Source organism: Chelonia mydas, chromosome 1, assembly GCF_015237465.2.
Source record: "Chelonia mydas isolate rCheMyd1 chromosome 1, rCheMyd1.pri.v2, whole genome shotgun sequence".
Taxonomy (NCBI): domain Eukaryota; kingdom Metazoa; phylum Chordata; order Testudines; family Cheloniidae; genus Chelonia; species Chelonia mydas.
The window spans coordinates 157,950,757-157,963,383 of NC_057849.1; the positions used below are offsets into that span (position 1 = coordinate 157,950,757).

Below are 12,627 nucleotides of genomic sequence, written 5' to 3' on the forward strand. Positions count from 1 at the left end.
CTGCACTTGTCCTTGTTGAACCTCATCAGATTCAGTGGAGCTGTACCAATTTACACCAGCTGAGAATCTGGCCCATGAAATTTAGCAGGTCAGTTTTCATACACCAAGGATTCCATTATGGTTAATGATGAATATAGATGCAACAAGCTGGAGTTTACATATTATACATTTTGCAGATAGCTATTGTAGGCCAAATTCACCCCTGGTATAACTGCATGCTTTGAGTTGACAAAAATAATCACTGACAGAATATAACTCTCTAAATTATACTAAGGGCCAGATTTGACTCTGAGTTTCAGTATATGTAGCTCAGAGTGGAATTTGGGCCTAAATCTGAGTTCATTTGTTAAACTGAATTGCAGGACATACTGTCTTACTTTGTTTTAGTGGACTTAATAGAACCTGCATCTAGGTAAGCATAATGTGCCAATTTGTGAAAAAAATAATTTATGCTGTCATCATGAAGGGAAAGATTACACAGGGGAAACACCTACTAATGTAACAGTAGGTGAGTAGACCCTCTAGAGTAGAGGGAAGACTTTGTGAAATAACTAAGAGTTTATCATTGTGTATATTAAATAGTCTGATCCTTTTGATATGACTATAAAAGGGAAAAACAATTTAATCACATCTGTTCATATTTCCAGGGCTCTTTGATGTATGCATACAACTTCAAGATATTCCAGTTGGAGTTGCAAGTATGAATGGAAAGGGTAGTAGAGTCTATAGTTTATATCATTCTTCAAATACAGAATTTATATGTTATTGGTAGGGAGTATGACAGTAAAAATGCATATCCAGGTTTGGTTGATTGCATTCTGTGCCATCATTTTATTTTTCTCATTGGAGTTCCAATGGACCTGAACAACACTGTGGAATTTGTCCCCCTTAATTTAGTATCTAATGAACAAATGCTACTTTGTTATGTTCTGTATATGTGCTTGTAAAACAAAGTGAGTGAAACTTTGTGTAAACTAGGGACCCCTGGAACTATAAGAATTTTGCTGAAGTACAGTTTAATGTAAAGAACTGCTCTGTAGACACTAAAATATGCTATGGCTCACCTATTTAGGCCCTGATTCAGGAAAACACTTAAGCACATATTTAACTTTAAGTATGTCCTTAAGTCCCATTAACTTGGGACTTACATACATGCCTAAAGTTAGGCACATGTTTATGTGATTTCCTGGACAGAGATGCTTTCCTGAATCCAGCCTTTAGAGCTTGTTACTGCAAGGTGCTGAGCAACCTCTGGGGGTGGTCAGCACCATTCAGGATCAGGCCTTTAAACTAGAGCAGGGATCGGCAACCTTGGCACGTGACCCGTCAGGGAAATCCGCTGACGGGCTGGGTCTGTTTGTTTACCTGCAGCGTCTGCAGGTTCGGTCGATTGCAGCTCCCACTGGCTGCAGTTCGCCATTCCAGGCCAAAGGGGGCTGCTGGAAGTGGCAGCCAGCACATCCCTCAGCCCACACCGCTTCCCGCAGCCCGCATTGGCCTGGAACGGTGAACCGCGGCCAGTGGGAGCTGCAATTGGCCGAACATGCAGACGCTTCAGGTAAACAAACCGGCTCGGCCCGCCAGCAGATTTCCCTGACGGGCCACATACCAAAGGTTGCCAGTCCCAGAATTAGAGGCATGCTTAACAAAGCTGTATATTTTGCACTGTAATCTAAGGGCAGACCCTTTGACTGATTGTGATGCACAAACATGACATGCATGAAACTCGGGAGTGGGGGGAATTCTAACAAAAAATACTGTCTGATTCAGAAACTTAGTACCAGATGTCTGAAACTTTTATATCCAACCAGTAAAGGTGGATGTGAAATGATTTAAATAATGGTTTTATTTTTGGGGGGGAAAGAAAACAAGAAATATAATGAAGGGTTTTTTTAGGCAATAATTTGCTTAGGTAGAAATACAAAGTTGTGCTTTCTGTAGTCTGGGATCTAGAAGGGCACCATTTCTGGCCCGATGAAGCTGTAAATGGTTATCCAGGTCAGAATTAAGACTGTGCTGTGACAGATATGGCAATTTCCTGCCATGCCCTTGAGAGAATTTATTGAATTAAGTTTACATATCTTTTCTGTCCATTGGAGGGTTTTGAAGGACAGACATCTACCAGAGCCCAAGGTGGAGTTGAGGTGATGTCTGGCAAACTTTTTAGCAAGTGTGTTTTCTTGTTTTTAATATGTTTTCTCAGTAATACATTTATTCTTAAGGTGAAAATGCTTGCTTAGTGCTGCGTGGTAACATAACTGAGGGTGTCATGGGAGTCTCTACTCACTATCGGAGCACCTCCTGCTGGCCGTGTCTGGGAATTAGCTCAGCCAGCCCAACACCCTCTTCTTGCAGTTCCTCAGCCTGCTGTCTCACTCTGTTGCCTCTCTCTTGCTTCTCAGGAGCTGCCACACCTCATCTTCATGGCTTAGCCGTCCAGCCAAGTCACAAATAGTCCTCCCCTTCCAGGGTACTGTTAAGGTCTTCCCACCATCTCAGATGGTCATTAAGTGCCCTGGCTGAGCCACTCCATTAGTAGCCAGAAAAAATGGACCCATACAGTCTTAAAGTTCACTGCCCAGATTGTACCTCTCATTCAGTGGCTGTTAGGGGAACCCAGCCTTTCCCTCTAATTTGGATTCCAGACCAGAAATCCTGTCTCCAGTGCCCAAGGTCTGTACGAGCACAAACCTTCCTGCCGCTCCTCTGGACTCCGTCCTACCTTGCCTGTCCCAGGCTCTTATTTTCCACCCTTTTAGCCAAACCCCTATCTCCTGGTTCTGATAGACAAACCCTTCCTCTTGAGTCCAAATCCATTTCTCTCCCTTGTTCCAGGGAGAGTGACTGCAGTCTCTTTTCTCCTACCAGCTTCCTATTTTTATAGAAGCCCCAACTGTTCCTGCACAGGTGACCTTCCCTTACTTAGAGCTCTCCGGTCTGCCTAAATATTCCCCAGTTTGCAGCCTAATACGTTCATTGGCCCATTTGGTCTATGTTAACCCCTTTAGGGTTAATGTGAGTGTGAGGAGCACGCCCTATCACAGCAGGCAATACGCTGGCCATAGAGTCTGGAGAGAAAGCAAAGTGAAGTTGTTGGTCTTTTAGGCAGTCAGTCTTGTGGGAATATCACAGTGTAGGCTGGGAAGTGTGCCGCCTGGAAACCCTCTGGTTAGGAGGGAGAGAGATATGGGTCTCTGCCCAACAGAGGTGATGACTGACCCGCAACTGACAAATGTTTCACCGACAAAAGTGCCAGTGTGGATAGTGCTATGTCGGCAGGAGACTGTCTCCCTCCGACATAGTTACAGCCACTCACTGGGGGTTGTTTAATTATTCCGGCATAGAGCAGCTATCCAGGAAACCTTACAGCGGCACAGCTTCATTGGTACAGCTGTGCCGTCGTAAGGTCCATAGTATAGACGTAGCCCTAGAGTGGGTGCCTTCGGTAGAGCACAAGTGGGGAATTCAGGGGCAGTGGCCCTGAACTGTGACATATGTTATTGAAACAGCAACCTCCATTTCGGAGCACTGCTACAGACGAGTGCCTTAAAGACGAAAAATATAAAATTGCCATAACCTATCCATGTTTCAAACTCAGACTGAACAAACATTTTCTTTGATTTCCAGTTTGATTTACAAATTTCTCCCACCCTCTCTTTTGTAAAGAATTCTCTGATCTGGTGTCTAGATGTAGAGTGAAAGAGTACCAGCATAATCCAGTCAGTTTTGCCTAAGCTACTGCCCCAGGCTGTTCGCTCCAGGTAAATTTAAGCTCTGATGCTATGTCTGAGGTGGGCTTGCAGGGCTCAGGCGAAGAGGCTGTGTAGTTGCAGTATAGACATTCTGGCTCAGGCCACAGCCCGAGCCTGGCACCCTCCCATCTCTCAGGTTCCTTGAGCCTGGTCTTCAGCCTGACCCCAACATCTACACCACAATTAAACAGCCTGTTGCTCTGAGCCCTATGAGGCTGAGTTGGCTGGCACAGTCTGGCTGTAGGTTTTTAATTGCAGTGTAGACATACCCTAAGAAGTCTGGTGATCCTGTTCCAAAAGTACTAAACTGATTCCTGTCATAGTTTTCCCATGTAGAGTGAAGCCCACATATATTAATGACAGGTAAATTAGTGAACAGATGTATTTAAATTCTTTACCAATGGCCAGATTTTTAAACATATTTAGGTGTCTAAAGATGCAGATAGGAGCCTAGTAAGATTTACCAAGGGCCTAAGTGATTAATTCATATTTAATTCAATTGGAGTTAGACACCTAGGTGCTTTTGAAAATCCCATGAAGCACCTATCTGCATATTTAGGCACCTAAATACCTCTGAAAAATTGCCCCCAAATCTTATTTTATGGGCTAAATTGAGGCAGCTTTTTCTGTATATACGGTAAAGGAGATGGGCAAGTTAGGCAAAACCCTTAACCAGGCACTCACCACCCAAACCTGCAAAATTCACACACTGCAGATCTCCCCGGTCAGATTCATGAAGTGGCATTCTAGTTTGGTACCTGATGGGCATGTTCAGCTGTTTATCGTGGATACTCCCTGTCCATTTTCTCTATGTCTCCCATTAGCCTCGCTCACCATGATTTTAGTCCTGCAAGGTGCAGAACACCTAAACATCCCATTGACTTAAATGGTAGTTGCACTTCCCAAGAGCAAATTAGCACCTTGCCAGGGAGAGGGTCACAAATGTTTTCAGGTCTTATCTTTGTTAGCAATTCAGTCACAATACCTGACTGAGTCTAGCTATCTTCCTAAAACCTGAATGAAACATTTCAAAATAGATTGGGGAAATAATATGTATTTGCGTGTCAGGCAAACCTGCATTGCTTTGGGCTGACAAAAATAAGCACTGATACAGCAAAACTCTAAATTTTCTTTGATAATTTTTCACATTTTTCCAGTGGCTGTAAAAACGATGAACATGACGACAGAGGGAGTGAAATAAAATCTTACAATTTATACAACTCTAATATTTTAATATATGACATTTTGAGATCTTAAAGTTTTCATCCCTTAAAACACATTGGATAATGCTGCTGATGTTTGAAAAGGGGTTTGCAGTTAGGTTCATTTGTTCAATAATTAACTTTTTAAAAAAAATTAAAAATTGCACATCTGTTTTGCATGTATTTGTACCAACACTTCAAATCACTTGGGAGAGAAATCTCCAAAGAACACAGTCACTCCAACAACCTGTTTTATCTTTCATGGCTAGCTGGGGAAACTGCACCAATGGTTCACCTAATTGTAAATGTTGCTTGCATTGGGCTTTCCGAATTGGGTCTTAAAGTTTACTAATCCAATTCCCATTGACTTCAATGGGAGTAAGGCTGGGCCCTTTGGGTAGTAAAGGGAAAATTCACTAAGGGCCAAATTCTGATACCTTTAATCACACTGAGTAATACCTTATTCCACAAGTGGTCCCATTAAGGTGCAACACAATGAATAAAGGTATCAGTCTTTGGCCGTGACAAGTAAATAGAAGCTCGAGCCTCAAAATATCTTAGCTGTAAGAACAGTATTATTAATAATATTATTGTGTCACTTTAAAAGACAAAAAGGAGTTCAAGAATCTAAAGGAATCACTCTGCATGGAAAATGGGGATTTTCCAGGCTTTTAAGGGAAAACAGATAAAATGAGTTATCTTTTGCTTTAAATGAAACTAAAATTATGTTTTTGCATTTTGTTTTCTTACTACAAACCATGACTCTTTATAGCTAATGTTCCTGTTATTGAGCAATATGTTATTTTAGATGAGACATTACTTTAAAAAAATTATCTAAATAATACTATCAATTATATATTGGGAATTTCAAAAGTTCTGCATTTTAAAATGCTATTGAACTAGATGATGGGCCAGAGCCCCAGCTCTTGTAGGTGGGCACAGCTCCACTGAAGCGATGCTTATTTATGTCAGCTGAGGATCTGCCCCAATTACATTGCATCTATGTTGCAGGGGAAGAAGAAATTCTAGAGCAACTCTGCCCTATATTAAGAATACCAGTGCTATAATAATTAGAGCCCAATCCTGCAGTTCTTATTCAGGGAGAATTGCCCATTAAGTTCAAAGGAGAATTTTCCTGAATAAGGAACACAGGTTCAACCCCTGAGATTGTTCTCTCCTTTAAGAAGTAAACCTATGGAACCAATAATATCTTACTTACAGCATCAGTTATATTTGCTATGGGGGGGAAAAGAACTTACTTCTCCAGAAAAGAAAATCGAGTCCTATTGAAAATAAATATAAGCATACAGACTCTTATGTGATGTTGTTTTCTTGTTTGTGCAGCTGCCCTGGGGTTTGAACTGGTAAACACATTGGCCTCTTAAAGGACATGATTCAGACTGTCCCAGATCCAGCAGCTCATATCAAGGTAATTTTTCTGTTGACTGTAAATCTTTAAATGTTCAGAAAATAATAATGTTAAGGATTGTATATTCGTATTACATGCCTTCTGTATGGCTTTAAATTCTAACAATTTACTGTTCTTTCATTCCTTTATATTTGTATGTCCTCAAATACTTCACAAAATTAACTTTTTTTTGGGTACTTGTTCCAAAGACTGAAATAGACTTCAGTTGGTCCTATCACATTGAATTTTGAGGATAAGTTTCTGTGGATTATAGAGCTGTGCTTTTTTTGCTTAAAATTCATGATGTTCAATAAGTGAATCCACCTGGAAAATACAAAGCTCACACAGCACAGATCCTGTTCCGTTGAAGTAAATGGCAATACTTCCACTGACATTATGGCAGCAGGAAACTGCACATAACATAGAAAACAAAGCAAACCAAAAACCCATAAAAAAGAGTAGATTCTTAGTTGTTTATAAATCAGTGGGAGTTTGGCCACTAACTTCAGTGGGACTGGGATGTAGTCCAAAATGCAACACTGCTTTTCTACATCTTGAAAACGGTAATATTTTTTGAGCTCCACTGTGTACATCGTATTAGAGCCCAAAGCATTTTCTTACCCTTCTATCATGGAACAGATAATATTTATCTAAGTAGACTTACAAATGTAGCCAACCGCTGTATTATTAAGAACACTACATTTCTGGAAATAGAACATATGCAATACTGCACCACTTGAGCCCAACAAGCTAACACTGAATACTGTATTTCTGCCTATTATATCATTTTAAAGGCCTTGTTTGGGAAGAGTTTCATAACTGCTTCGGAAATGACAGGATTACTTCCTAAAGAACACTGCTGGAACTGTCATTGTCCAGTAAAGAAATGCATCCACACCAATGTCAAAAGCCGACTGATATTTATTTACATCCAATACTTTAAGACTCTGTTGTTTAGGTTATCGCTGCTCCAGCCACCGAAAGATATCACTTGAAAAATAAAACTGCAGCAGTAAGAGAAATAGATTGATATGTAGTTTGATGCTGAGCTGATTTTAAATGAAATGTAATGTTTCTTTTGATATCCAGTTCTGAGTATTAAAATCTTCTGGGTTTTATTGGTATCTTAACATTGGGTTTTACAGTATTTGATTCAATTTCTTCTGTTTGCTTGGTCGTATTCTTATAGTTCTGTTAGCTTTTTTACCTTTTGTGGAGTTCCTACTCAGTCAACTGAAAAATACTAGTCAGCAGCCACAATATAGAATAACTACACTTCTGAAATTTATTTTTATTGAGTTGTAAGTTAAAACAAAAGTATATGGCTGTGGGAAAAGCCACTTTTCACAGTCTTCTTGTATTCAGATGTTTTTAAGGAATATGAGCAGTAAAATATTGATGTGCATAATAATCTGATATGAAAATGGTAATAATTCAAATGTTTTTAAGGCATCAAATATATTTTTCAGAGTGTTGGTATTTTCAGAGCCAAAGATAACACCAAAAAGAACTGAATTTCACATATTTTGCCAAAAATGGCATCAGAAGCAGTTTTTTTCACACTGAGAATTGAATTTCAAAGGGGTGGGAGGTGTGGGGGGGTTGTGTTTGTGTGTGACTTTTGTGGCAAGTCTAATAATGAATGCTTCTGACAGGCTGGCAATTGTAATCAACCATTTTTCCTACGTGTATAGAAAACATACAAGCCTAGGTCCTACATCTTCCAGCAACAGTTACTAGGCTTTTTATAAACTAAATTTGAACCAGGTCTGAGACATGTCCATATCCAACTGTGCTCCAAAAACACTTACTATAGACACAGAAGACTTATGTTATTCTGTCAACCTAGCACTACTGAGCAAGCAAACTGTATAGTTATAGGAGTAAGAAATGGAGTCTGTTTGCAGCAGCAAAAAATGCCCAAATGTTAATATATAACCAATTTCTGCAAGTAGTTTAGCCAATCCATGTGCTTATCATGTTTGTTGAAGTGGAGGGGAGAGAATGAAATCAGTACTAGTTAAAAAAAACTTCAGCTCCTCCACATTAATGATAGAATTTACTTTTGTAGAAACATATTCTCCAAAAAAACCTAGGGGATGATCCATTGGTCAAGATTTTAAAAATGGACTAGATGAATTACCTAAAATATACCACAGGGAGCAATCATGTATTGGCAGGGGAATAAAATAACTGGCCTAATATGTCTTTTTTTTTTATCTCTAATTTCTATTCTTTCAGATGGCTAGAGTAATTTGGCTTCATTTAGTTATTGCTATAGTGTTGTTCAGTTGTAACTATTACTTTACCTCACTGAATGTGTGCTCATATACTTCTGGAGAAAATACTCATTCATGCACATTTAAAATTGCAACTTTGAAGTTCACTTTCCAGGAATGTCTACGTGACTACAATTTGACAACTTGTACATTTGTTAATAGTGAACACAAAAGGAGAGGATGTATGGCCAGTGTGAATATTTGTAGACATTTCTTTGCAATAAGAGTGACTATTTTTTCATTATGTGATCTTTTACATTAGATATACAGAAAAAAGCCCCAGTTGCCAAAGAAAAAAAATTAATCATTTTCACTGTTGTATTCCCTAGAAGATAGTAAGGTGATAAGTAACAGTCAGCATGGATTTGTCAAGAACAAATCATGCCAGATCACCTCCTAATAGCATTCTTTGACAGGTAACAAGCCTTGTGGATGGAGGGAAGCAGTGGATGTAGTATATCTTGACTTTAGTAAGGCTTTTGATACTGTCTTGCATGATCTTCTCATAAACAACTTAAATGGAGCTACTATAAGGTGGGCGCATAACTGTTGGAAAACAGTTCCCAGAAAGTAGTTATCAATGGTTCACAATTAAGCTGGAAGGGCATAATGAGTGGGGTCCCACAGGGATCAGTTCTGGGTCTGATTCTGTTCAGTATCTTCATCAATGATTTAGATCAGTGGTTTTCAAACTTTTTTTTTCTGGTGACCCAGTTGAAGAAAATTGTTGATGCCCATAACCCAACAGAGCTGGGGAGGAGGGGTTTGGGATGTGTGAGAGGCTCAGGGCCAGGGCAGAGGGTTGAGGGGCAAGGGTGAGGGCTGAGGCCAGGAATGAGGGCTTCAGGGTGTATGAGGGGGCTCTGGGCTGGGGCAGGGAATTGGGGTGCAGGAGGGGGTCAGGGCTCTGGGCTGGGGGTGCAGGCTCTGTGGTGGGGCTGAGGATGAGGGGTTTGGAGTGAAGAAGGGGGCTCTGGGTTTGAGGGGGGGCTCAGGGCTGGGGCAGGGGATTGGGGCGTGGGCTTACCTCGGGCGGCTCCCAGTCAGCGGTACAATGGGAGTGCTAAGGCATGCTTCCTGCCTATCCTGGTACTACGGACCACACTGCACCCTGGAAGCAGCCAGCAGCAGGTCCGGCTCCTAAGCGGAGGTGTGCAAGTGGCTCCGCGTGGCTCTCGCCCGCAGGCACCGTCTCCCCTCCCCCGCCAGCCAATGGGAATGCAGAACCGGTGCTCGGAGTGGGTCAGTGTGTGGAGTCCCATGCCCCCTCCCCCCGCCTAGGAGCCAAACCTGCTGCTGGCCACTTCCGGGGTGCAGCGTGGTGTCAGAACAGGTAGGGACTAGCCTGCCTTAGCCAGGCAGCACTGCCAACAGGACTTTTAATGGCCCGGTCGGTGGTGCTGACCAGAACTTCTGTGACCCAGTACTGGGTCGCAACCCGCAGTTTAAAAACCACTGATTTAGATAATGGCATACAGAGTACACTTACAAAGTTTGCAGTCAATACCAAGCTGGGAGGGATTGCAAGTTCTTTGGAGGATAGGATTAAAATTCAAAATGCTCTGGAAAAACTGGAGAAATAGGCTGAAGTCAATAAGATGAAATTCAATAAGGACAAATGCAAAGTAATCCACTTAGAAAGGAACAATTAGTTGCACACCTACAAAATGGGAAATGACTGCTTAGGAAGAAGTACTGTGGAAAAGTGATCTGGGGGTCATAGTGGATCACAAGCTAAATATGCGTCAACAGTGTAACGCTGTTCCAAAAAAAGCAAACATAATTCTGGGATGTATTAGCAGGAGTATTGTAAGCAAGACACAAAAAGTAATTCTTCTGCTCTACTCTGTGCTGATTCAGTCCCAACTGGAGTATTGTGTCCAGTTCTGGGTGACACATTTTAGGAAAGATATGGACAAATTGGAGAACATACAGAGGTGGACAACAAAGATGATTGAAGGTCTAGAAAACATGACCTACAAGGGAAAATTGAAAAAATTGGTTTTGTTTAGTCTGGAAAAGAGAAGCCTGAGAGGGGACATCATAACAGTTTTCAAGTGAATAAAAGTTTGTTACAAGGAGGAGGGTGAAAAATTGTTCTACTAAACGTCTGAGGATAGGACAAGAAGCAGTGGGCTTAAATTGCAGCAAGGGAGGTTTAGGTTGGACATTAGGAAAAACTTCCTAACTGTCAGGGTAGTTAAGCACTGGAATAAATTGCCTAGGGAGACTGTGGAATCTCCATCACTGGAGATTTTAAAGAGCAGGTTAGACAAACACCTGTCAGGGATGGTCTAGGTAATACTTAGTCCTGCCGTGAGTGCAGGGGACTGGACTAGATGACCTCTTGAGTTCCCTTCCAGTCCTTTGAGTCTATAATTCTGTGATTACTGCACTTTACAACGAGAACTGAGGACTGCCTGATCCCAAAACCCATGTACCATCAAACTTTGGGAGTGTTTTAAATCTGAATCTTGGTCTGGATCCAGATTGATCAGTTTAAGCCCATCTCTGATGAACGTTGAGATTTGAAATTATGCCGCCTGATTGAAGCATTTTTAATTTTAATCGTTATTTTCCTGTTCATTCTAAAAGTGCAGTTGCCCCAAACCACAATTTTGTGTTTTCATTCAAAATTGTTTGGCAGGAATGAAAAGAGAAGGATACTTTATGTGGACAACGTACCATGAATGTATTCAGTTCTAGCTTGGAGTATACAAAGAGAATGAATGGCTTGGAAATTTGGTCCAGATCCTGCAAACATTTATACATGTGCTTAAGCTCTGTGCATGAGAGTGGTCCCATTACAGTCAATGGGACAACTCATATGTAGGACCCTACAAAATTCACGGCCATGAAAAACACGTCATCTGGTCTCCCTCTGTGAAATCTGGTCTTTTGTGTGGTTTTACCCTATACTATACAGATTTCACAGGGGAGACCAGCATTTCTCAAATTGGGGGGTCCTGACCCAAAAGGGAGCTGCAGGGAGGTTGCAAGGTTATTTTAGGGGGGTCATGGTATTGCCCCCTCACTTCTGCGGCTGGAGAGCGGCGGCTGTTGGCCGGGCGCCCAGCTCTGAAGGCAGCGCCCTGCCAGCAGCAGTGCAGAAGTGAGGGTGGCAATACCATTCTATGCCACCCTTACTTCTGTGCTGGTGCTGGCGGCAGCTCTGCCTTCAGAGCTGGGCTCCCACCCACCAGCCGCCCCTCTCCAGCTGCCCAGCTCTGAAGGCAGCGCCGCCACCACCAGCAGCACAGAAGTAAGGGTAGCAGTTCTGCAATCCCCCCCCCCCCACACACACAATAACCTTGCAACCTCCCCCCCCCCCCAACTCCTTTTGGGTCAGGACCTCTACAATTACAACATGGTGAAATTTCATATTTAAATAGCTGAAATAATGAAACTTATGATTTTTAAAATCCTATAACCGTGAAATTTACCAAAGTAGACTGTGAATTTGGTAGGGCCCTACTCATATGGTAAAGTTAATCATGTGCATAACTGTTTGCAAGAGTGGGACCTTAGTTTGCCATTTAGACAGAGTTATTACTGGCAAATAAGTAGTGCTTAGTCACATGAGATTGGTGTAATAGGTAACTATAAACAATAAAGATGTTTATTTGATTTAAAATAAGGTCAAGAAATTCTCTTGATTCAAAAAGCTTCAATTAATACAAAGGAATTCATGTTGGACAGTCATTTGTAGAGTTTCTGATTTGTTGAAAATCTTGTGGTACCATGCCCAAGCGTTTATGACAAAGCTTGTGTGCCCTGACTCTTCCAAAATGGTTTTGCTGTAGGAGGATTGTGTGCTGAAAAGATGATGACATCCAGTACTGTTTGAAAGAGCACCGGTTTCCTTTATATTTCATTCCTGGAAGAGGGGTATTGTTTTAAGATGGAGCTGTAAGGAATTAGATGCAAAATATGATATAAAAGATGATATTGTCCATGGTAGCACATAATCAAGATGTGTTTTGATA

The 12,627-nt window shown here is 41.4% G+C and overlaps 1 protein-coding gene across 3 annotated transcripts in view; it reads left to right on the forward strand.

Annotated features, from left to right (window-relative positions):
• ERG (ETS transcription factor ERG) overlaps window positions 1-12,627 on the forward strand; it is a 206,270-nt gene that overhangs the window by 64,404 nt on the left and 129,239 nt on the right. For all 3 annotated transcript variants that reach the window (XM_043538222.1, XM_037903906.2, XM_037903894.2), the window contains exon 2: window positions 6,299-6,383. In XM_043538222.1, the coding sequence (XP_043394157.1) occupies window positions 6,345-6,383 (39 nt within the window). In that variant the 5' untranslated portion in view covers window positions 6,299-6,344. The remainder of the gene's footprint in view (window positions 1-6,298; window positions 6,384-12,627) is intronic.